Here is a 24,626-nt window from a genome sequence, read left to right as displayed (position 1 = left end):
TAAAATTGAAATGTGGGATCATTCTCTTGCACACCAACCTTCATTTGATCAAGCATATAATCAATGCACTCATACACCTCTCCAAGAGAAGGTGCATTAGAATCCCCATATATAATAACTCTAAAGACTGGAGTAATGATGGAGACAATATATATGGCATCAACCCAAAAGATATCATTCTTCACCACCTCCACCCTCAATTCCTATTGTGTCTTCAAATTAGGTCATTGATTCCATTTTGCTACCATAACAATTAGTTGCAATGCATCTCGCAACTCTAGCATCCTTTCCCACAAAATAAACTATGATGCATACCATGTCTATGCAGGTTTCAAGAATTCCTTTTTGGAGGGCCTAAAGAACACATGTGAAGTGTGATGGTTGCAAATAAACATCTGCACATCTCTAACATCATTGACAATTGTTTTGATCTAACTGATTTTACCCATGTCCTTGAGTGCATTATTCATGGCATGCACACAAGGAATCCACCAAATATGCTTGCAGATTGCCTCAATCAACTTACCTCCATCTTTGCACACATGGGCCACATTTGTCACTACCTACACCACATTTTGTGGCCCAACCTCTATAGCATCTTTGAGGATCTAGAACTAAAAATGAGCATCATTGTGATGCCTTGAACAATCAATAGCCCAAAGGAAGTAAGGGCCCATTGCAGATGTAACAATGATATTGATAAGTGGACGATGCCTAATGTCTATCCACCCATCCATGACTATGTTGTGTCCACTTGTGTTCTAGGTTCTCTTCATCATCTCCATCAAAATATTTGTCTTAGAATAGTTTTGATCCAAGTTTGATGTCCTCAATTTAGTCTCCCTTGGTGGCATATATGATGGTCCTGCCCTTATATCTTTGTCACGACTTCCTTATAATAATGAGAGTGAGCCACATGGAATGGAATGCCATTTGCAATGAAGAATTTGCCAATTACATCATCTACACCATCATTTGCTTGCACATTGAAAAAATCTACCAATGATTGTGAAGATGCACTAGTCATCTTACTTCTCCCCTTAGGCTTTGCTGCCCTTGAACTAGATGGGTTTGGCGGCCTTAGACTCTTCAAAGTAGACGTAGAAACTATAGAAATCTGATTACCCCTACTCCTTTGTGGCAAGTAGTTGATGCAAGTACATCATTAGAACCCCTACTCCTTTGCGGCAAAGTAGTTGTGGCAAATTAGAACCCCATTATTTTGATATTTCAAACCTATATTTTAAGTTCTCTTCCACCTTTTTGCATACATCTACACCTTTGCCTCAAACAATAAGAAAGTGAGCATTAGTTCTAAAAATGTTGTCAAACCTTTCAGGATTACACATGTGGCACTTGCGCTTTCTAGTGCCCCTAGCTGTCCTAAGCTTTGTTGGTACCTTAGATGCAAACTATTTGAAAGGTGACTTCAAATCAAAGGGGCCCTTGGCCCATTTTTGCAAGATTTGAGAAGGGTAGCCATAAGTTTGACTCCCAATAGAACTTGCTTCAGTTTGAGTGTTAGACTCATCACCCACTCCTATGCCAATATCATCAAATGATTCATTTTCACTTGGAATTGCTACTTCAACCATTTGACGCTCATCCTCACTCATGTGAGAACTCATAATGATAATGATGCTACAAGAAATGACGTCAAAAAAAATCAGAAAACCTACATGCTGTTGTTTTGAACAATTTGAAGTAAACAATGAACATTTAAGTTTTGAATAATTAATTTGAGTAGAACTGTGCATTATACAAGAAAACAAGAATGAATTTGAGTGCATTATTCATAACTTCAAATGAACTTGAGTGCATTATTGCAGGGTTTTACTTTTCATTATTTCAAAATTCAATTTCCAATCATTGATTCATTGAACATTTATAAATTTAAATGAAAATCAATGTACTCAAATTCAATTAAAATTATGAACAAGAAACTCAAATTCATTGATTCATTGAACAGTCGTAAATTTGAAGAGCTACATTGTGCAATGAATGATGTGAGTTGTGAATTTGTGAATGAAACTTGAATGTCAAAAAATGTTTTGAATCAGAATATCAACCTTTAATTTGGCTGCCCTCTTCCTCTCACAAGAATGAAAAAGCTCCTCTTGGCTTGCTCCCTCTCCCAAGTCTCCTTCAAACTCAATCTCTCAGTCACTCTTCCTCTTCACACTTCACTTTCAAGTTTCAGGCGGCAGCCATTGACTTTGATTTCACTGTGATTGAGACCAAATCTCTCTATTATAACTTTTTGGAGAGACCTTTGGGGTTGGGGTTGAGGTAGGTTTTAGGTTAGAGAAGTAAAAGCGACTATTTTCTTTTAAAGAAAAAACTCTCCTATTGTCTTCTACGCCATGGGAAACTTGGTCATATCCCACTGAAGTGTCAAGGGATGTCTGGGCGTCTTGAGGAAGTCCAAACGTGCCCTTCTGGTGTTTCCTAACAACGAAAAGTTTAATAGCCATCCTTGCCATCTCCTAAAATGGGTTAAAAAATATCTTGTAGTGGAAACAAGTCCATCCAGTCCCTACCATAACCATCCCAGGAACTTGGGTGAATAGTTTAGCAATTAATAGTGAAAAATATCATGATTTAGCAGGTGAGAATCATGATTATATCATTTGGTGCCAACTTTATCATGAAATTGCATTTTTTTCACTAGAAAAATCTTTGAGCAGACAGGGCCACACGTAATTGCAATTTTTTTGTTATCAATGTTATTATGGTTCCATAGCAGCCTTTTTCAAGCAAGTGGTCCTGTAGATTTTTTTATTTTTTGTCAGAGAAGAAAATTTCAGTGGAATTGAGAAACTTGGTATGAGAAACCATAGAAACTATGTGCAAATAATTAGTCCATAATTTTTCCTAAAATTAGAATTTTTAAAAATGTCATCCAAACTGCCACAGGCATAAAAGTCCGTAGTCCCCTCCCTAACGTTTGCTCAAAACTTATTGCTACATCTGCAAGCACCCCTTTGCAGGGATATATTCAGCTTAATCCTATAACTGCATATTTTTTAATTCCATTGGACACTTATCAGAGTAAAAATATGAGACCAGGCCTCCTCCATGGGACTGCATCCTTATAAGTAGGTATGTATTTGATTTAATTTACTAAATTCATTTTTAAAATGTTTTGGGTACTTAAAGTGACAGAGGACCACAAACATGGCAAACCCAATGAAGAGTTCTAAAGCAAACTGGATTTAAAGCTTACACTGTAAAGGTAAATTTGGCCATATATTAATAAAGGTTCTACTATAAACTGTGTACACTTTTTAAATCAACATTTTGGATCTTATCATTTTATAAACATCGCCAGCAGTACGCTTGATTCTGTAATTCTATAAACTATTTTACAAGATTCCGCGAGATGAATGCAACATAAAAACCAAAAAGTAGATCTTCAAGTGGAAGAATTTGGCAAAGAGCAGGGAGCTTGTTTCTATGATTCCACAGTTCTTTAGTACAAAATTCAGCAAACCCCTTAATTACAAATATCAGTGAATATGTGCATTCAAATGCTACCCATCCAAAACCATCTTATTGTTGTTTCTTCTTATATGCAAATTTGGTACCTTCCTGTGCCCGTTTGCCATCAAACCACTCCAGAATAGACTTTCGTGGCAATTTTGTCAACTGCACCATATTACTCACCATGGCCTCCTGCATAAACAAAAGAAATTAGTGAGATGCCAATGCCACACCAATCCTTTATTGAAAATGTGAAATTACCAAGCAGGCTGGAGCTGCTCTTATGGAGTATTTGTTGATTTTGTGGACTCTCTAGTTGTGCATGCCTACCAGACATTTTTTAGTTGTAAACCTTCAAACTTACTATTATATCTTTTTATTAATGTGATGATGAGGTGTTTCCAAATGAAAAGTGAAATTATCTTTTGCTATATTTTCTTTTCAAATCAACAAGATACTTTCAGGCTAATATGAAAATGTGTAACAGTTAATGTATTTGGTATGTTAATAATCAAACCAAGGTATTTGGTTTTCTAAACAGTTACAGAACTGAGTTGAATTTAATCATATAAAAATATTAATAAAAGTTTACAAATGTAATAGATCTATAGCAATGCAAAAAAGAGAAGCACTTAAGACAAACAGTAAACATAAAAGGTTATATTGAGAAGCTGAGGACTAAAATGCATCTGTATTATATCTGTACTTGTTTCTCCAACAGAACCAATGATGTAAAACAAGTGTATAGCTGGTCAGTAATATCTTCTGTACAACATGAGAGATCCCCAATAGAAATAAAAATGGCAAAATCATCTACATAAAAAGAAGAAAACATGAGCACCCTTTGTTAACAATAATACAATGTATTGACCGGCAGATTAATTACTAACACATTTTGTGTTGAAAATGAACCTGATTTACATAGGATGAGAAATATATATACAAGAATTCATATTCAAAAGTATTGACTTGAAACTTAACTGTTGTCATTTTATGACACCCTTGGTCCATCAGTGAGAACCGATCAAAGATATGTTCCATGGACCAGCGCTGCCCCAGTTGATCAAGGAGAGAAGAATCATAAAGTGTAAAGTGTTGCCTTGTCCGGAGGAAGTTCCTCCCTTGGCAATTTTTTCCTCTCCAGAACTCCGGAACCCTGAAATTCCGAAGTTCTCTTCCCTTTGCATTCCCCTGTTCTCTTGTTCTCCTTCTTTGGAACTCCGGAACCCCGAGGTTCCGAAGTTCTTTCTCTTTCCCTTCTCTCGTTTTTTTTTCTTCTCTGGAACCCTGAGGTTCCGAAGTTCCTTCCCTTGCTGCCTCTCCTTTCTTTTCCCGGAACTCCGGAACCCCAAGGTTCCAATGTTCCTCTCCTTCTCTCCCTTTATTTTCTTATTTCCCAGAACTCCGGAACCCCGAGGTTCCGAAGTTCCTTTGCGCAGTTCCCTCCCCTTCTTCTCTTTGGAACCTCGAGGTTCCGAAATTCCCTTCCCTTGCCTTCCCCGAAACTTCGGAACCCGGTTCCGAAGTTCCCTCCCCTTCTTCTCTCTGGAACTCTGAAACCCCGAGGTTCCGAAGTTCCCTTCCCTTGCCTTCCCCGGAACTCTGGAACCCCGGAGTTCCCTCCTAGCCCTTCTTCCTTCTTTTCTCCGGAACTCCGGAACCCTAAGGTTTGGAAGTTCTCTTCCTCGCTTCCCCTTCTTCTCTCCAGAACTCTGAAACCCCGAGGTTCCGAAGTTCTTTCCCCCTTTGCCTTCTCTCTCTAGTTCCTCCGGAACTCTAGAAGCCTGAGGTTCTGAAGTTCCTTTTCTTCTCTTCCTCTCTCTATCCCAGAACTCCTGAACCCCGAGGTTCCGAAGTTCTTTCCTTAGCCTTTTGAAGTTCTCCGGAACCCCGAGGTTCCAAGGTTCCTTGCTCCTTCCCTTGTCTTCCTCACTTCGGGAGTCCGATCTTCCAAAGTCTTCAGACTTCCTTCCGACTGGCGACACTTCAGGATGGCATGATCGACACTCAAGGCTTTAAATGCTCCAACAGTTTTGGTGACTTGTGCACTTTCTTTTGTGGAGCCACAAGGGTGCATTAAATGTTTTTGACAAGATTTCCATCAAGGGAGGTACGGGGCCATGCTTGGTGACTTATGTCATGTCTGACTTTGGAAGGTTAGTCTATCCACCTTCTCAGGATTGCCCTTTGTGGGTATGGCTAGGTTGCATGTACAAATCAAGTGCATGCACTTTCTTGCACTCCCAGACTGACATACAGGGGTCATGATCACTCTTGTAACCACTTTTCTATATAAAGGTTGTTAAGCCTCATTTTAAAGGGTTCTCTCCTTGATGGCTTGAGCTATCCCATGCTCTCCCACTTCTCTTGTATTTATCTTGCATTTATGCAACTGTAAGTTTGGCCATTGGCCTTATAATTAATTGAAAATCACCATTCTTGCCTTCTTTCAACCTATGCATGTTGTGTATATTTTCTTACCTTCATCATAGGTGTATGTCTTGTGGCTTTTTTCTTCATTTATGTTGTGTTAAGTTGTTTTTTGAGTGTGACTTGTGGGAATCCTTCTCCCCTCTTGACACTCAGCAAATTCTAACCTCCATACATGCATTGGAGTCACTCATGCAACTGAAGTTTGTGCATCTCCTGGGTGTTTCAGTTAATTCTTTGTGTTATCTCAGTGGGGAGAGGAACAATCTCTTCTTGGTGCATCACCTCCTATTTCAAGCATTCTCTCTTTCCTTTACCTCTGCAACTTGTTAAGATAGGCTTAGGAATTAGTTTTGAAGTGTTGAGTTGGTTCAACACCTGCACCTAATTGAGGAAGGAAGTCGGCCTTCTCCGAAGATACAACCCCTTACGCAAGGTCCCACACTTCGGGGTTGTTTCCATGTTTCACAAGGTTTCTGAGTTGATAGCTTAACAAGGGTGCAAGCTTTTGTGATAACATTAACCATTGACCATTTTAATATTTTATGTGTCTTGGCTCTCAACATTCTATGAACAGTGAATACAACTGATCTGAGCTCAGTTGCACCAGTCTGCACTAGAAGTTGTTGAACACAAAGTACCACTGAGAGGGGGGTGAATCAGTGGTTCCTAATCTTTTGACTTTTAAAGCAACTTCAAAATACCAGTTGTTATCTTAAGCACTAAACAATCAAACCAGTAAAGCAAATGAGGAAACCAAAAAAGGACAATCACACAAATGCAACCCACAACACCAGATGTACGAGGAAAACCCAGTATGGGAAAAACTTCGATGAAAAATGTTGTTGGAGACTACTGCTTCAATCCAGCCTCACAAGTGAAACACTGAATTACAAAGTTTTAAGGCACCAACACAAGGAGCACCAACCCCTACACCAAGCTCCAACTTGGTGATTTATATTGAAATAAAATTTTGATACAGTTTTAGCTTCTTGTTGCAAATGAGTTCTGCAACTCTTGATCAAATAGGTTACTGTCGGTTGACAGTCTTTTCTTCTCTATTGGATCTCACACTACCGGTTACGAGATCACTCTCTCTGATTCTTGACCTCTCTTCTCTCTCTCTCTCACAGTCTCACAATTCACTATGTCACACTTGGATGCCACCCTTGCTCTACCACACCTCACCGGTTCGCTCAATTGTTGGACCTGCTTGTTTTCTAAATTGGGAGGTTTGTACCATGCTTTCCTTCTTTGTCATTCGCCATTAATGGCTTTGTTGTTTCCTTCACCTAACAGGTACAAAGATCAGATCTTCTTGCAAGATTAGTTCAGTCACTTTGCCAGCTTGCCTTCCTCAAGCCGCAATCCTCTGGCATCTTCCGTGGCTTGCGGATTCCTCATTAAAGTCAACCTTCTCACAAATTGTTACGTTGATGCACACTCCACCGACCTGTGCAGTACCTCCACCTGACATCCAGCTGTCATGCTTGTTGACATCCACCTCTGCTTGGATTCCTATGTCGGTTTGACATTCTTTGTCGACCAAGGTTGACTACTAATTTCATTTATCTTACCGGTATGACCATCAACCATCCTCTCTATTTTGTTCACCGTTTGTTGTGCCTCCATAACACACAAACAACCTTCATCTCGATTTATGCCTTACCGGTAAGCCTTCTTTATCGATAGATGGCACAAGTCACATTTACCAGTAGCCTTCCTTTTGTCTTGCTCTCCTTATACCTGTCACCATTTCTTACTTACCGGTGATCTAGCCAAACCAGTTGACATCAATGACAACTTAATGCCAAATTGCCAACAATCTCCCCCTTTGGCATTGATGTCAACTTGCTGCAAGACATTTCATACCAGTACATTTCTCCCCCTTTGACATAATGACAAAGGGTGTTGTACACTCCCCCTTTGATCCATACCGAGCTCCCCCTTAGACTGCTATGAACTTCCCCCTGAACCATATAAATCCTTCATTTCTCAAGTGCATAAGGCAAATGACACAACTCCCAACCTGTGTCGTAGGTACTCAAAGGTGTTTACCGGTAATGGTTTGGCGAAAATGTCTGCTACTTATTCTCCGGTAGGAACGTAGTCCATCTTTACTTTTTGTCCTTTAACCTTCTCTCTGAGAAAATGATATTTGATGGCTATATACTTTGTCCTGGAATGCATCACCGGATTCTTTGCTATGTTGATGGCACTTGAATTATCACACCGGATGAGAATAGGATTAGTGATGTCCACCTGTATGTCTTTGAGGGTCTACTTCATCCAAAGCACCTAAGAGCAGCATGTAGCAAGAGCAATGTATTCTGCTTCAGCAACTGCTTCAGCCGTTGATAGAGAGAATGAGTCCTGCTTCTTGCTATGCCATGAGACCAACCGGTCACCTAGGAAGAATGCACCACCACTTGTGCTCTTCCGGTCATCAATGCAACCTACCCAATCAGCATCATTGTATGATTCCAAGATAAATTCTCCTTGTTTAAGGTACCACAATCCATAATTGAGTGTTCCTTGGAGATACCTAAATATTTTGCTTACAGCATTCATATGTGACTGCTTAAGTGCAGCTTGGAATCTTGACACCATGCACACTTCCTATAATATATCCGGTCTAGAAGCAGTTAGATACAATAGACTGCCTATCATGGATCTATACAAAGTCTGATCCACCACTGGTGATTCATCATTCTTGCTTAATTTACTTCCGGTCACCATGGGGATACTTACCGGTTTACAATCCTCCAATTGAAATTTCTTCAACATTTCCTTTGCATACTTGATTTGTGAGATAAAGATTCCATTATCTTGCTGTAATATCTACAAACCAAAGAAGTATGTCAATTCACCAAGCATTGACATCTCAAATTCTGACTGCATCTGATCAGCAAATTTTTTACAGAGGGTGTCTTTATTGCCTCCAAACATAATGTCATCTACATACACAACCACAATGATCATGTGGTTTCCATCTTTCTTTATGTACAAATTGTTGTTAGCACTCCCCTTTTTGAATCCCTGCTCCTTCAGGTACTGATCTAATCTTGAATACCATGCTCTAGGAGCTTGCTTTAAACCATACAAAGCCTTCTTCAACCGGCACACATATGTGTCATCATCATGTAGCAGAAACCCTTCCGGTTGCTCCATGTACACTTCTTCCCAATTTCCATTCAAGAAGGCAGATTTTACATCCATTTGATATACTTTGTAACCCTTGTAGGCAGAGAAGGCTAGAAACATTCTAATTGCTTCTAATCTAGCTACCAGTGCAAATGTTTCTTCAAAGTCGATTCCCTCTACCTGAGAGTATCCTTTGCACACTAGTCTATCTTTATGCCTGACAATTTTACCTTCTTCATTCATCTTATTCCGGTAGACCTATTTAGTGCCATTGATGTTCTTGTCTTCCGGTCTAGGGACTAATTCCCAGGTCTTGTTCTTCTCAATCTGTTGCAATTCTTATTCCATGGCATCCATCCATTCTTGTCTTTTGCTGGCCTCATTGAATGTTTTAGATTCCACTTCAGTCATGAGGCAGAAGTTGACTTGTTCATCATTCCGAGTAAGTCTTCTTCTAGTTTGCACACCATCACTCTTATTTCCCAGAATTTGCTCTTCTGGATGATTCAACTACACATATCGGTTGGGAGCCTTCTTGGATGCTTCTTCTGGTTCATTGTCTGACTGAGCTTCCTCACCTTCATCACCGGAATCATCATATCGGTTAACCTGTGATTGACTTCCTTTGTGCATATCCTCATCAACTTTTACATGCACACTCTCAATGACTCTTCTTAGTCTTTTGTTGTAGCATTTGTAGGCTTTGTTATTAAATGAGTAACCAAGGAAGATTCCTTCATCACTCCTGGAGTCAAAACTTCCTAGACCATTCATATCTCTCTTAAAAAAGCACTTGCTTCCAAATACTTTGAAGTATTTGACTGATGGCTTTCGGTCATACCACAACTCATAGAGTGTCATTCTGTTGTTTGTTCTTAATTGAACCCAGTTCAAAGTATATGCAACAGTATGAACAGCTTCCTTCCAATATGTGTCTGGCAGACTGGCCTCATTTAACATGGTTCTACCCATCTCCTTAACTGTCTTGTTCTTTCTTTCTACCACACCATTTTGTTGTGGTGTCCTAAGAGCTGAGTATTGCCTTCTAATTCCATGTTTTTCACAATAATCTTCAAATTCATTTGATGTGAACTCTCCACCCCGGTCTGATCTTAGACATTTTAGCTTGCACCCACTTTCTTTCTCCACCATCTTCCTAAAGATCTTGAATCTGTCAAATGCTTGTGACATATCTTGCAGGAAGGTGCCCCATGTCATTCTTGAGTAATCATCAATAAAGAGCATAAAATGTCTTTCACCAGCAAGTGCTCTTGTCCTAGTTGGACTACACAGATCTGTATGCACAATTTCAAGTGGTCTGGAGGTGTTGTGCTCTTTTGTCTTGAAACTCACCTTAGTTTGCTTTCCTTTCACACATTCATCACAAAATGTGCTTACCGGTTTGATGATAGGTGGAATATTCCTCACACACCCCTTTCTGCTCACTGCAACCAGGTTATCAAAGTTTATGGGGCCTAATCTTTGGTGCCATAGCCAGCTTTCATCAACCTGTCCTATCATGCATTGGGACTCATAGCATTCCTTCAGATTATAAACATTGCCATCTGTTCTCTTTCCTTCTGCCACAACCTGACCGGTACTGTCTTTCTTTATCTGACAACCAATTGAGTCAAAGGTGAATTTATAACCTTTGTCACACATCTGACTCACACTCAGCACATTGTGCTTTAGGCCTTCCACATAATATACATCATGTGCCTTCAATTTTCCAGCAATACTTAGAATACCTTTTCCCTTTATCTTGATGGATGAGTTGTCTCCAAATCTTACTAAACCACCATTCCAATCTTCTAGTTTGATAAATTTGTTTTTATCACCAGTCATGTGGTTGGAACAACTACTATCTACAACCCATAGATTTTTTCTTTAAGAATGTAAGGCAGTCTACACTATCAGACTTGATTCTGCCTTTTCTTTTTCTTTCTTAACCCATGCCAGTTTAGTTTCCTTCTTCTTGTCAACTACTATTTTGTGCTCCGGTTCAACTACCGGTCCTTGATCAGGATTTGTCTTCTGCTTGATCTTCCTATTTTTACAAAACTTTGCTACATGTCCATACTCTTGACAGTTATAGCATTTCACATTTTTAGTTAAAGATAAATCCTTAAAATTATTGTAGGGCACCGGTTTATTCTTCCTACATTCAAAACTCCTATGACCATATCCATTGCACTGATAACAAACAACATTCATATCCCAGAGTGCATTAAAAGGATTTCTACTTTCATAACTCATAGATGGCTTATTGGTTAATCTACAGTCAACTATTCTATGCTCAAATTTGTTACACCGGTAACAGTAACCATGAAAGTTTGAAACATACCAGCTAGATTGCCTTGGTCGTGCAAAGGACTGCATCGCTAGGGGTTTTCTCTTCATGTTGTTGACTCTAGTGAATCCTTCATGGTCAACTCTTGCATTTCTCCTTGGATCTGCATGTTAGTATAATGAGTGTGGCCTCCGGTTCATTGCTTGTGTATACCGGTTTGTGTGGCGATTACCAACAGCATCTGCATGTCTTTTTACCAGTATGCTTGCTTACAGTGAATGTCTTCTTTTCTTCACCTTCATTTGAAGAGGTGAACTTTATTTCTTTACCAGATGTGTATTTGTTGTTTGATCTTTGACCTTCTTCAAATCCTAGGCCACCGGTATCTTTGGATTGCTTTTGTTTGTTCAACATCATATCTAAGGCTTCGGTGCTGCCTTCACATTTGCTTCTTACTTTTATTTCTTCCTTACTTTCTTCAAGTTCCTTTCTGAGCTTCACTATTTCTGCTTCCAAATCGTGATGCTCATTTTCCTTCTTCATTAGATCAGAGGATGTAACTTCACATATCCTCTTGGCTTCTTCTAACTGCAGTTTCAAGTCAAATATAACTTGATTGGACTCATCCAGGGATTGCTTCAAGAGACCTTGTTCATCTACTGCAGCAAGCTTGACCTTCTTGAGTTATCTTCTTGTTTTACTTAGTTCCTCAAGAGCACTTATAAGCTCTCCTAAATCCACTTCAGTCTCAATATGCTCTTCTTCCTCATCTTCACCAACCGGTTCATCAAGTGCCATAAAGAGATTAACTTTTTTGTCATTCTCATGGTAGTCATCTTCTGATGCACTTTCTTCATCTATGGTATCATTCTCAATAGTATATGGGTTGTTCTGCTTCCGGTGGCCTCTCCTTCCTTGCCGGTAGACATTTCTTTTTTTATCTTTACCAGCAGATCTACTAAGACCTCTTGACTCATCTCCACCGGTTTCATTATAAGGACATTTTGCAGCAAAGTGTCCAACTTTACCACAGTTAAAACATTTTAGTGGTAGCTTTCCTTTATACTTGTCAGATCCTCTTTTGAGCTTTCTAACAAAGTTTGCTACCTTTGCATCAGAGTCTTCATTGGATCCTTTATGAGTAGCTACTTCTTTGCCCTTCTGGGTGGTGTTGAACGCTGCCTCTTTCCTTGAGGAAGCATCATCAGTTGTTCTCATTTCTTAGGCTGTTAATGAGCCAAATAGCTCATCATTGAAAAGATCTTCAAATCCTTGGCTTCTTCTATAGCAAACACCTTTGTATCATACTTAGGTATAAGGGACCTAAGTACCTTCTTGACAAGGATCTCATCTGCAATATCTTCTCCAAGTCCTTTGATGGTGTTCACAGTTTCATCAAATTTGTGAAGGTAGTCTGCAATCTTTTCATCATCCTTCATCTTGATGCCCTCAAGTTGGCCTCTTAGTGCTTGCAACTTGGCCTCTTTGACTTTTGCATCTCCTTCAAATAACCTCTGCAATTTATCCCAAGTCTCCTTAGCTGATGCACAGTACATGACTTTGACAAACTCATTATCAGACAGCCCGCTCAAGATAGCATGTTTGGCCTTTGCATTGTTCTCATACTCCTTCTTGGCATCCGGATCAGTGGGAGGAACACTGGGAACAATATACCCATTCTTGGCAGACATCCATACATTAAAACCAAGGGAGGAAATATAGGTCTCCATTCTTCTGCTCCAGAAGGCATAGTTGGATCCATCAAACATGGGGGCTTCTGAGGAAACAGACTCATTTCTTGCCATTGTGTTCTAAGTCCATAATCTACCCAGGGTTTATAAATAACCAGGAACCTAGGCTCTGATACCAATTGTTGAACACAAAGTACCACTGAGAGGGGGGTGAATCAGTGGTTCCTAATCATTTGACTTTTAAAGCAACTTCAGAATACCAGTTGTTATCTTAAGCACTAAACAATCAAACCAGTAAAGCAAATGAGGAAGCCAAAAAAGGACAATCACACAAATGCAACCCACAACACCAGATGTACAAGGAAAACCCAATATGGGAAAAACCTCGGTGAAAAATGTTGTTGGAGACTACTGCTCCAATCCAACCTCACAAGTGAAACACTAATTTACAAAGTTTTAGGGCACCAACCCAAGGAGCACCAACCCCTGCACCAAGCTCCAACTTGGTGATGTATATTGAAATACAATTTTGATACTGTTTTAGCTTCTTGTTGCAAATGAGTTATGCAACTCTTGATCAAATAGGTTACTATCGGTTGACAGTCTTTTCTTCTCTACTGGATCTCACACTACCGATTATGAGATCACTCTCTTTGATTCTTGGCCTCTCTTCTCTCTCTCTCTCTCTCTCTCTCTCTCTCTCTCTCACACACACACACAGTCTCACAACTCACTGTGTCACACTTTGATGTCGCCTTGCTCTACCACACCTCACCGGTTTGCTCAACTGTTGGACCTGCTACAGTTATACTGGTACTCAATCACTGCCGGTTAAACCCTCTCACCGGTTTGCTTGTTGACTCACTCGGCAACTTATTTAGAATAAATTCTAAGGGAGATGATTCTTCTCATGACTCAAGCTCACTTCACTCTTCTTCTCCTCAAGCATCAACCTTTTCTGTTTCGAGCTCATGTATTTATAATCGTGGAATCCCGCCAAGAACACATTCAAACATTGTCGTGTTAGGTTTTCATTCTCCAACTTGATCCGAATACAATTTGATTTGATTTGCTTTTCCAGGGATAAGATCTTTATGACATCGATCAATCACCAGCAAGGCTGCACATTCCAATGTGCGTTTTCTAAATCGGGAGGTCTGCACCATGCTTTCTTGCTTTTCTCTGTCATTCACCATTAATGGATTTGTTGTTTCCTTCACCTAATAGGTACGAAGATCAGATCTTCTTGCAGTATCAGTTCAGCCGCTTTGCTAGCTTGCCTTCCTCGAGCCGCAATCCTCTGGCATCCTCCGTGACATGCGGGTTCCTCATTAAAGCCAACCTGCTCCCAGATTGTTACGTCGATGCACACTCCACCGATCTGTGCAGTACCTCCACTTGACATCCAGGTGTCATGCTTGTCAGCATCCACTTCTGCTTGGATTCCTATGTCGGTCTAACATTCTTTGTCGACCAAGGTTGACTACCAGTTTAGTTTATCTTACCGGTATGACCATCAACCATCCTCTTTGTTCTGTTCACCGGTTGTTGTGCCTTCATATAACACAAACAACCTTCATCCTAGTTTATGCCTTACCAGTAAGCCTTCTTTATCGATAGATGACACAAGTCACATTTACCGGTAGCCTTCCTTCTATCTTGCTCTTCTTATACCTGTTACCATTTCTTACTTACTGATGACCTAGCCAAACCGGTTGACATCAATGACAACTTAATGCCAAATTGCCAACAGAAGTCTCATCCAGTGCAGCGCAACAATGTATAGTGTCAACACTAATATCCAATTCTTAGGCCCACTCCCCAGTACCTTGACACTCATTCTTTGTCTATGCTGAATTCCCAAGTTGACACATGGCATAGAAGGCATAGAAGGCTTCTACAATGGTCAAGCTAAGCACCTAAACTTTGTGTTGTATTGCACCACTCTGGACAGCCCTCTTGTGTTTTGCACCATGACAAAAAAACTCGTCAACACAATGCACATTTGGAAGACAAACCAACACACCAACATGGAGGGAACCATCGAACAATATAATAGTCAAACAAGAACCATTTTGTAACCAAGTCAACTTGCAATTGTTTTTATGCATCCATTTGGCCACAAAAGTGAGGATCAAGGCCAAAAAGTTGCACCACATCCTATGTTTTGTGCAATGCCAACAAACTAGTCAACAATGCATATCAAGAAAACAAATCAACACATCAACAATAAGGGATCCATTTTAAAACCTCAAACCATCTCTTGTAACTGTATTTATAAATCTATTTGGCAATTTATTTGACATGCATATACACAAATTATGTCATTCCAAATAGCCAAATCGATTACAAAAAATACCTCTAGTTTTACGATCAAGGGAAACCTCATTCTCATTATCATCCTTCTGCATTTTCGGACTTGTACACTTGTTAAATTTCTTGAATAAAAGAACATTGACTCTTCTATCTTTGTCCCCTAAATGTATAATAGTTTACCACATTGTCTCTTGCCACATATTCATTTCATAACTCAATAGTTTACTAGCTAAATTATCGGTTTGCCCTCCAACCCACCATCTTTGCCCTCATGATGTAGAACATTGGCATAAATGTTGAATTCTTGTTCAAAGAGTTTTAGATTAAGGTAAAAACAAGTTTTGAGGGGACCCGAAACCCCACACAATAGGTTTTAAAGGGACCCGAAACCCTCAGATTTTACCAGGATCTGGAACCCACAATACTACGTTGCCAAAGGATACAAACAAGGAAAATCAGCAGGCCGAACATAACGAATCAGGCTAGAGCCATCCGAAAACCAGCTCAGCCACAAACAGAAGAGCCAGCCAAGCAATCTAAAGATAATCAATATAAATCAGGTTGGAAGCACAAACAAGGCTACAACATCAAACTATAGCTCATAAAAGCAAAGAACTAGGGTTTAACAGGCACCTTCAGCCAACCAGTAGGGAAATTTCGAGCTCCCTTTACCTGAGACAAAAACTCCAAGTAGCTAAAAGCTAGCCCAAACCTTAACCAAAAACAACCACAATCTATATTGGGCCCTTGAAAACTATCAGCATCCAACCAGACAATAAACCATAAGATAAACATTAGAAACTGAACAAAAGCAAGGGGGTTTTGAAAGGCTCCCCTAACCTTCGAATTGGGTTTTATAATGGCTCCCAAAACCACCAAGAAGAAGCCAGCAACCTCAAAGCATCTAGAAGTCAAACCTCCAACAGCAGAGCCCCTATCCACCTCAATAGGATAGGGACCCACCTCAACAAGGGCAGAAAAGAAGGAAGCCATCAATAGAGAGAGCAGAGCTTCTAACCACGAACCAAAGTCCAACAACCAAGAGATTTGAAATGCATATGCTTGTAAGTATTCAAGCACAACAACAAAAAAGAATAACTCACCTCTATACAAGACTATGCAAACAAATTTTGCTGCAAGAGTAAGATGGTTAGATTCCAAAAAAAAACTTTTGACGCCTCTCCAAACATGTAACAGCTCATCAAAGATATCCTTGGGGAACAATGCACTACACTCTTTAGCCAATTCAATAAACTCTTGATACAGTTGGGTCCCCCAACTTGTCCCCTTCTATCACCTCATGTGCAAAATGGATTTTTGGCATCAAGGTCAAAGTCAATCTAGAGTCTAGATATTCCAATGTTCCAAGGAATAACAAATACACCAATTCTGGATAACTAGTTTCAACAATTCTAGGCCAGCTTCTCCATCAACTGCTCCACTAATGCTAAGAAGATTACCGTTGCCACGTTGAAGCTATACATGTTGGTCTTACACTAGTGAGAAGCTTACAATGCCCAATCATAATGTGAGAATAATTTTGAACCTGCCAACACTTGCAACAAGTTTGTTGGTGTTGTATGCAAAGAGTATTTCGTCTTAAGCACTATGACGACGGGTAAATGAACTTCAAGTAGTTGCAGCAAAGGATCCACATTTTTTATATTGATAAAAGAAGGATTTTGAAAGGGTCCATACCCTTATACTAAACAGAAGCCATTAGCCAAACAAAAAGAGTTCCATGAGGTATGGGACTACCAGAAAACATCAAAACAGCAGAAGCAACCACAAACAAAAGGAACAGCAACAGAACTGCAATAAAACAGAACAAGAAAGCTCTGAGATTATTTATTATCAACTAGATTCTTAAGTCCATTGCAAAGGTAAAATTCAAGGGATCATCATCAAGAACAATGGTTTCACCTTTTTAGCTTGTGGTCTTGATCCTGGTTCTTCTGGCCAACCAAGCCTTCCTTTTTATTCTCCCTTTGCCTTTCCTAAGTTCTCTCTGCAGAACATAAAGATTGGTAGCATTATTTTTTTATTGTTTTTTTGCTGAAAGCCACCACCTAGGACAGGTTCTCCTTCATCTCCACCTAATCCTTTTGCATGATGTTCTCCAAGTTTTCCCAGATCTAGAAGGTGGCAGAAACCTTCTCCACTTCCTCCCATGTGTCTTCTTCAATCTTTTTTTTGTTGCTAGTCTTCAACATGTTTAAATAGTTTCCTCTCAATATCTTGCATTCTTTGTTGAGTGGTGTTGTGACATTTTCACACATCGCCCCATTCCAAATGGGGACCCCCTCTTTTCGCTGAATAAACCGAGTCTTTTGCAAACTGTGTCGTCTACCAACCCTAAGGAATGAGTTATAAGGTCTTGTTGGTTTGGATTTTGGCCTTTGAAGGTGATGAAATGCCTAAGTATGGAATGGATTTTAAAGAGTATAGAGCCTTGACAGTTATCATCAAGTCGAGAATTAGGATTTTCAAAGTATTTTCAAACTGCATTGTGTTTATTGATATGAACTTTACATTTTGTTAACTTATGACTTGATTGATACTTGTAAGATTACAGCATTTTCTTGTCTTTTTAGGACTGATGCGAGAACAAGACTTTGGATACTAAGAAGAAGACTTTGTTGCCCAATGATAGAACAAGGAATTCACTAGTAGAAGGATGAAATGATAGAAGTTTGACTTAGAAGTTTGACTAAGTGTTGAAAGGTCTGCATGAAGGAATGAAATTGAATAGCCAAAATTTGGCTGTGGGGGAAAAATCCTTGACAAAGATGGATTTGCACTCCTGGAAAATTCCTCCTCCACCCCTAAATTGCACCCAAGGAAGCAGTTCAGTACATCAACAGGATTAGGACAAAATCCTCCTCAAGGTCTTATTTGCACTCAAGGAGCCAATTTGTGGCAGTGACAAGATTCTCTCCCAATGACAACATTTTTCCTCGACCTCTAATTTGGACTCTAAAAGTCAGTACAAAGGCAGGAAGCATGAATTTCTTCCAAAGTGGCAAAAAAAATCTTTCAAAGGGCCTTCCACTAAAATTCGAGTGTTTTTCATGAACTTACTATTTTTAGTAAGTTTCATTGTGGCCCCGATTGGCCTAATTTTGAGTTTGGACAAACTTACTATTTTTAGTAAGTTTCACTATGTCCTCGTTTGCCCTAATTTTGTGTTCGGAAGAACTTACTATTTTTAGTAAGTCAATTTTTGGAAGGTCTATTCTTGGCAACAAACGAAGCACTGACTGCAAAAAGATTTTGAGCATCCCGTTCTAAATCCAAAAAAGTAAATGAGCAAGCAGGTGATCAAATTTTAATTGTCGGGAAATCCTCATTGGGAGCACAAAGCACAATGAAATCTATTATTGGGCACGAATCCCAAAACAAGGAGGAATTTTCCAAAAATCCTTCTTTGCCACTCCAATGCGCCAAGAAGACCTCCTTTGGCGCAAATTCCAAGGAGAGGAGGAATTTTCAAAAAATCCACAAATCCTTCTTTGTCACTTGTTGATGTGTGTTTTATGCACATGCAAGTATCAAAATAAATACCAAAGTACTTTACCCTCTCTTGAACAAAATCACCTCAGATGCTAAAGATAAGATCAACTAAAATGATTCCAAGGTTTCTACAGTCGGGTCTTGACAAGTGGGTAACTCAATGGTCGATGTGAATTGTTGTCTACACTTGGGGACTTACACAATTGTTCGAATCAGCTTTTTCTTATCATGAATATGGAATGGGTGTGTTGATAACTTAGGATTTGGCAATGTAATTCTTGACTTAATTCTAACAAGACTTACTAAAAAATGACAAAAGGGAGTAGGGTTCAGGAAATCTATTCTAAGCCTAGGAATGTAGGAAATGATGAACAAATTTAGTGGAATCAAACTAGGGAAGGTCTCACCATCAAGTCGTATAGATTTTGACACAAGCTTAGTGCAATCATCTAAGGTATATCTCATAGATTTTTCAAATTACTACCATCAAACATTGAGACCATCCAAGTTGATGCATAACAATGGACGTATAATAATTGAAGTCAAGGTTGCATAAATTTCCAGTTGACCACGCATGGCGTACTTACAATCAGCAAGAGGTTAGTGGTATGGATTAATAGATTCCACACAAATATACTCAACAATTCTTTCATTCAATCTAACAAACATTGAAAGCAAATTCTAATCTAAAATTATAATCAAACTTGGAGAAATTGAGAACCTTGAATGCAAAACAACACTTAAACAAAAATCACCATCAAATCGAACAATGATTTATATTCAAAAGTTGCAGCTTATACCAACAATTCTACAAAATCTCTCCCTTACAAATGAGAGGCAATGAGGTATATATAGAGTCTCATACAAAATGGATGGCCAAAATTAAACCAACATCAAGGGCCAAGATCATGCCAACAAAGCCCTAGAATTGCCCTAATTAGAGTTTACATAAAAAATGGAGCCACCAACATATGGCCCAATAGAAAGATACCTAGTCATCAAATAGGGAATCTTCTAGAAGATTTTGTCCTGCATCTCTTTCTCTCACAGCATAGCCCAAGAATCTAGCTAATACAAAATCTAACTCCTCCATGGAAATGCTAGGTAAGGTAAATGTTGGGTAAGGTATATGTTGGACATTGTTGCTGCTAGGATATGGTGTTGTCATTGATGTCAACATATTCCTGCTCCGATGATTGCAGATTGGTTTATTGGGATTATGGTTTGGTGTATGGAGTATCTTTAGTATCACTATATTCTTCTGAATTGGTTTTGGTGATCCGAGAAGCTTAATTGATCATATCATGTGATCCGGTTATGCAATTTTTTTTTTTTTCCGATCAATGCTTTGCAGAGTTCAGTATTTTCTCTGGTATATTCCTGTGTGATCAGATCTTGAGTTGATATTTTGAGATATTGTTTGGGATGGAAGATGGATCATGATTTGGTGCTCCGCAAGTTATCTTTCTTCATGACAGTTGCTGATTGGTTGTGTTCTTGAGTTTTCAAATGTTGATCGATGAAGATTTGATAAGTGGTGTGGGTGTGGTTGTTACTGATGATTCTAACGTGATTGCTGGTATTTCTTAATTGTGTCCTATTTGTTTTGATGGTCCGCATTGATCATTGTGCGAGTTGGTGATTTTGCTAAATTGGTGATGTTTTTTGTGTTATGCAGTATTTCTGGTGGTGTAGCATGTTGTGGTTGATCTTGCCGAGATTTCTGGTGGTGATGAGCATTTGGGAATTTGAATTAGGTCCATGTCATGTCATGTAAATCATTATATTGGTCCGATGGTCAATCTTTGTATTGTGTGATGTAATTTTGTAATTGCGAATTGAGGGTTTAGCCAACCTTGTTGTCAAGGTCGGTGAACTGTATATATGGGTAATATTGTTATGTAATTTAGGTATCAAGGTTGTGTCTACATTATCAAAGAATGGTAAATGTGCGAATAAGGATTCATCTTTTGGTGTGGTGCATTGAGCAGAGATTGGTGTTGCAGAGAAGACAATTGTGCTTAACCGGAACTGTAATCGAGCATTTGGAGATGCAATTCTTTCAGTTCATTCATTCCAGATTGTAGTTTGAATCTTGTTGTAAGTCAGTGAGACTTCCCTGAAGGTTGTAGCCTTTCGGGTCATTACCTTTTGAGCAGTGAGCTCTAGGCAATGGGCCTGAATGCATGTGCATTCCCCATTGTAATATTTTCACATACTACTGTAGAGTATCATCTTATTGTGGGTAGGTTCCCACCGTGGTTTTTCCCTTAACTGGGTTTTCCACGTCAAAATCTTGGTGTTGTGTGTTGTGCTATCAATTTGCTTATCTTTGTTATTATTGCAGCTTATCATATCTATTTTTGAGGTTAAGCTTGTAGATCCGATGAAAACTGATTCACCCCCCCCCCCCCCCCCTCTCAGTTTTCCTCCATTGTTGTTGCTAACAATTGGTATCAGAGCCAGATCCTCCAGAAGAAGCTTAACCGCTTTAGGAGATCCGAGATGGCAACTGGAGCTGAAGGTGTTATCTTTAAGGAGAGTCTGAGATTTGATGGAAGTAACTATGCTATATGGAAAAACCGGATGGAGATCAAGGAAGTTGAACACAACATTAGAGCGAAAGAAGCATTGTTGAGTCCTAGACTGATTCAGAGATGACAAATGTAATGGGACTTCAGACCGCACGTGAGATCTGGGAGAAGCTTGAGACCTTGTATGAAGGAGATAAACAAGTGAAAGTTGCTGAGTTGCAGAGTTTGAAAGGGAAATATGAGATGCTGAAGATGGGAGAAGATGAGAACATAAACACCTTTATGGATAAGGTGAATGATCTTGTCCTGGTATCAGAGGTGTCGGTGGAACCCTTGAAGAAGATGAAATTGTTGCTAAGGTGTTGAGATTTTTGCCTCCTGCTTACAAACATAAAGTAGCTACTATTGATGAGATCCGGAGTGTGACTACAGTGACAAAAGATACGCTGGTTGGAAAGATTGTTGCTTTTGAGCTAAGCGAATTTGGTGAATCACATGGAAAGGACTAAGACAACATTTAGAGCATATGTATCCAGAAAGCAAAAATATGATCCTGAAGAATGCAGAATATCCAAATATGAAAGAGAAAGGAGAGAGATGGAAGAGCAAGAAAGAGAACTAGATGAGCTTGAAGCATTGATTGCCCAAAGATTGCCTAAGGGAGCTGGTAAGTATGATGGAAAATTGTCATTGAAATGTTTATCTTGTAATAAGATAGGACATTTTGCTTCTAGATGCCCAGAGAGAATGGCTAAATATGATAGGCATGACAAATTTGATAAGCATGACAAGAATGATAGATATGAGAAACATGAGAAATATGATAAGCCTTATAAGTCTAACCGGAAGTATAAGAATCAAAAGAACTGCTATTATGCTGTTGATGAAGGTGTTACAAATGAAGAATCAGAAGGAGATGAAGTTGTGTTTCTTGCCATTAAAGAAGATGGACTGGTACATGTTGATTCCACAAGCTGCACTATTGAGAAGAAAGTTTTCGCTGCTAAAGTTGAGGAAAGAGATGAATGGGTAATTGATAGTGGCTTTCACATCATATGACTAGTGATAAATGCAAATTTGTGAGCATGGAAAGGTATGATGGTGGAATAGTGAGATTTGGAGATGACAAAGCTTGTGTGATCCGTGGTAGAGGTTCTATTTCTTTTGATGGAAAGCATAACACTAATGATGTTTTGTATGTTGAAGGTTTGAAGCATAATCTTTTGAGTGTTGGACAGATGGTTGACAAAGGTTATGATTTGCAATTCAAGAATGGTAAATGCAAGATCCTAAATGCCTCTAGTATAGAAATTGCATCTGGAACTAAGACTTAAGGTAACATTTTTCATTTGAATACTGGTGAAAAAAGTTGTTTGATTGCTCAGATTGATGAAAGTTGGTTGTCGCATAGGAGAATGTGTCATGTTAACTTTGATTCAATGATTAAGATCAGTTCTATTCAAGCTGTTAGAGATCTGCCTAAGATTGTTAAGCCTGCTAATCTGGTGTGTAAGGAATGTCAATTGGGTAAGAAAACAAGAATTTCTTTCAAGAGCAAGCAGTATACATCTGATGGATTGCTAGATCTTGTGCATACTGACTTGTGTGGACTTACAAATGTTAGAAGTGTGCAGGGAGAGATATTTTATGTTGTTAATTGATGATTATTCTAGGATGATGTGGGTTGTCTTTTTGAAGGAGAATTCTGAAGCATTAGACAAATTCAAGATATTCAAAGCAAAGGTTGAGACTAAGTTAGGATTGAAGGTGAAATGTCTAAGATTTGACAGAGGTGGAGAATTTTGTTCCGATGAGTTTGATTCATTTTGTGAGAAGCATGGGATTAGAAGACAATTATCTACTCCTAGAACCCCACAGCAGAATGGAGTTGTTGAAAGGAAGAACGAGACTGGTTTGGATGCTACAAGGATTATGTTGATTAAAGGGAATGTTCTGAAGATCTATTGGAGAGAAGCTATTAGCACTACTGTTTACACATTCAACCGAGTTCATATTAAAGATGATACCGGTAAGACTCCTTATGAGCTATGGTTTGGTCATGTTTCTACAGTAAGATACTTTAGAATATTTGGTAGCAAAGGTTATATCAAAAGAGATGACGACATAGGAAAGTTTGATGCAAGAAGTCATGAAGGGATTTTCTTGGGATACTCAACAAAGAGCGAAGCCTATAGGTGCTACAATAAGAGACTGAGAAAGATAGTGGAAAGTGCAAATGTAAAGGTTGATGAGGATTACAGAAAAGAGATCAGAGCTTGCGGATATGATGATTGTCAACATATTGTTCTGAACCCACCCTATTCAGCCTGAAGAATTGAAGCAGACTGATCCGATAGAGACTGCTAATCCAAATGTTGCTACTCCCAGTGGAGAGATGTAGGAACCTGAAAAATCAGAACAATTAGAAGACGCTGAGGTATGTAAGATTGAACCATTCTGAAAATCAGATTATTGGTGATAAAAATAAAAATGTGATGACTAGAAGAAAGCTAGTTGTTGAAGAGGTATGTTTGATTTCTAAAGTGAACCTAAAGATGTTGTTGAGGCTTGAAAAGATGAAAATAGGATGAGAGCTATGGAAGAGGAATTAGATCAGATTAAAAAGAATAACACATGGGAGCTTGTACCTAGACCTAAGGATGAAAATGTTATTGGTACTAAATGGGTATTCAGAAATAAATTGAATGAAGTCGGTGAAGTTGTCAGAAATAAAGAAAGATTGGTATGCAAAGGCTATTCAAAGAAAGAAGGGATTGATTATGAGGAGACTTTTTCTCCAGTAGCCAAACTTGAAGTTGTTGGATTGTTGCTTGCATATGCTACTTATAAAGATTTCAAGGTATATTAGATGGATGTCAAATCTATCTTTTTGAATAATGATCTTGAGGGAGATTCTACATTGAGCAACCTGATGGATTTTTATTATCAAATGATGGAGACATGGTATGTAAACTAAAGAAAGCTCTTTATGGACTGAAACAAGCCCTTGGAGCCTGGTATGCTAGATTGGATAAGTATTTGTTGAAATTAGGATTTAATAAAGGGACTGCTGATAGTAATCTGTATTTTAAGATTGAAAATGATAACATCTTGATTGTTCAAGTCTTTGTTGGTGATATTATCTTTGGAGGTGATGATGACTTGAGCATGAAGTTTGTCAGTGATATGCAAAAAGAATTTGAGATGTCTATGATAGGTGAGATG

General features: G+C 39.0%; 1 protein-coding gene across 2 annotated transcripts in view; it reads right to left on the bottom strand.

The window, feature by feature from the left end:
* Nucleotides 1-3,230: 3,230 nt before the first annotated feature.
* LOC131037186 (protein OVEREXPRESSOR OF CATIONIC PEROXIDASE 3) overlaps nt 3,231-24,626 on the bottom strand; it is a 77,662-nt gene continuing 56,266 nt past the window's right edge. The window contains exon 4 of one of the 2 annotated variants that reach the window (XM_057969256.2): nt 3,231-3,675. In XM_057969256.2, the coding sequence (XP_057825239.2) occupies nt 3,553-3,675 (123 nt within the window). In that variant the 3' untranslated portion in view covers nt 3,231-3,552. The remainder of the gene's footprint in view (nt 3,676-24,626) is intronic. The other variant, XR_009358928.1, reaches the window with a different exon arrangement.

This window comes from Cryptomeria japonica, chromosome 9, assembly GCF_030272615.1.
Source record: "Cryptomeria japonica chromosome 9, Sugi_1.0, whole genome shotgun sequence".
Lineage (NCBI taxonomy): Eukaryota > Viridiplantae > Streptophyta > Pinopsida > Cupressales > Cupressaceae > Cryptomeria > Cryptomeria japonica.
This window is presented reverse-complemented; position numbering and strand designations above follow the sequence as displayed.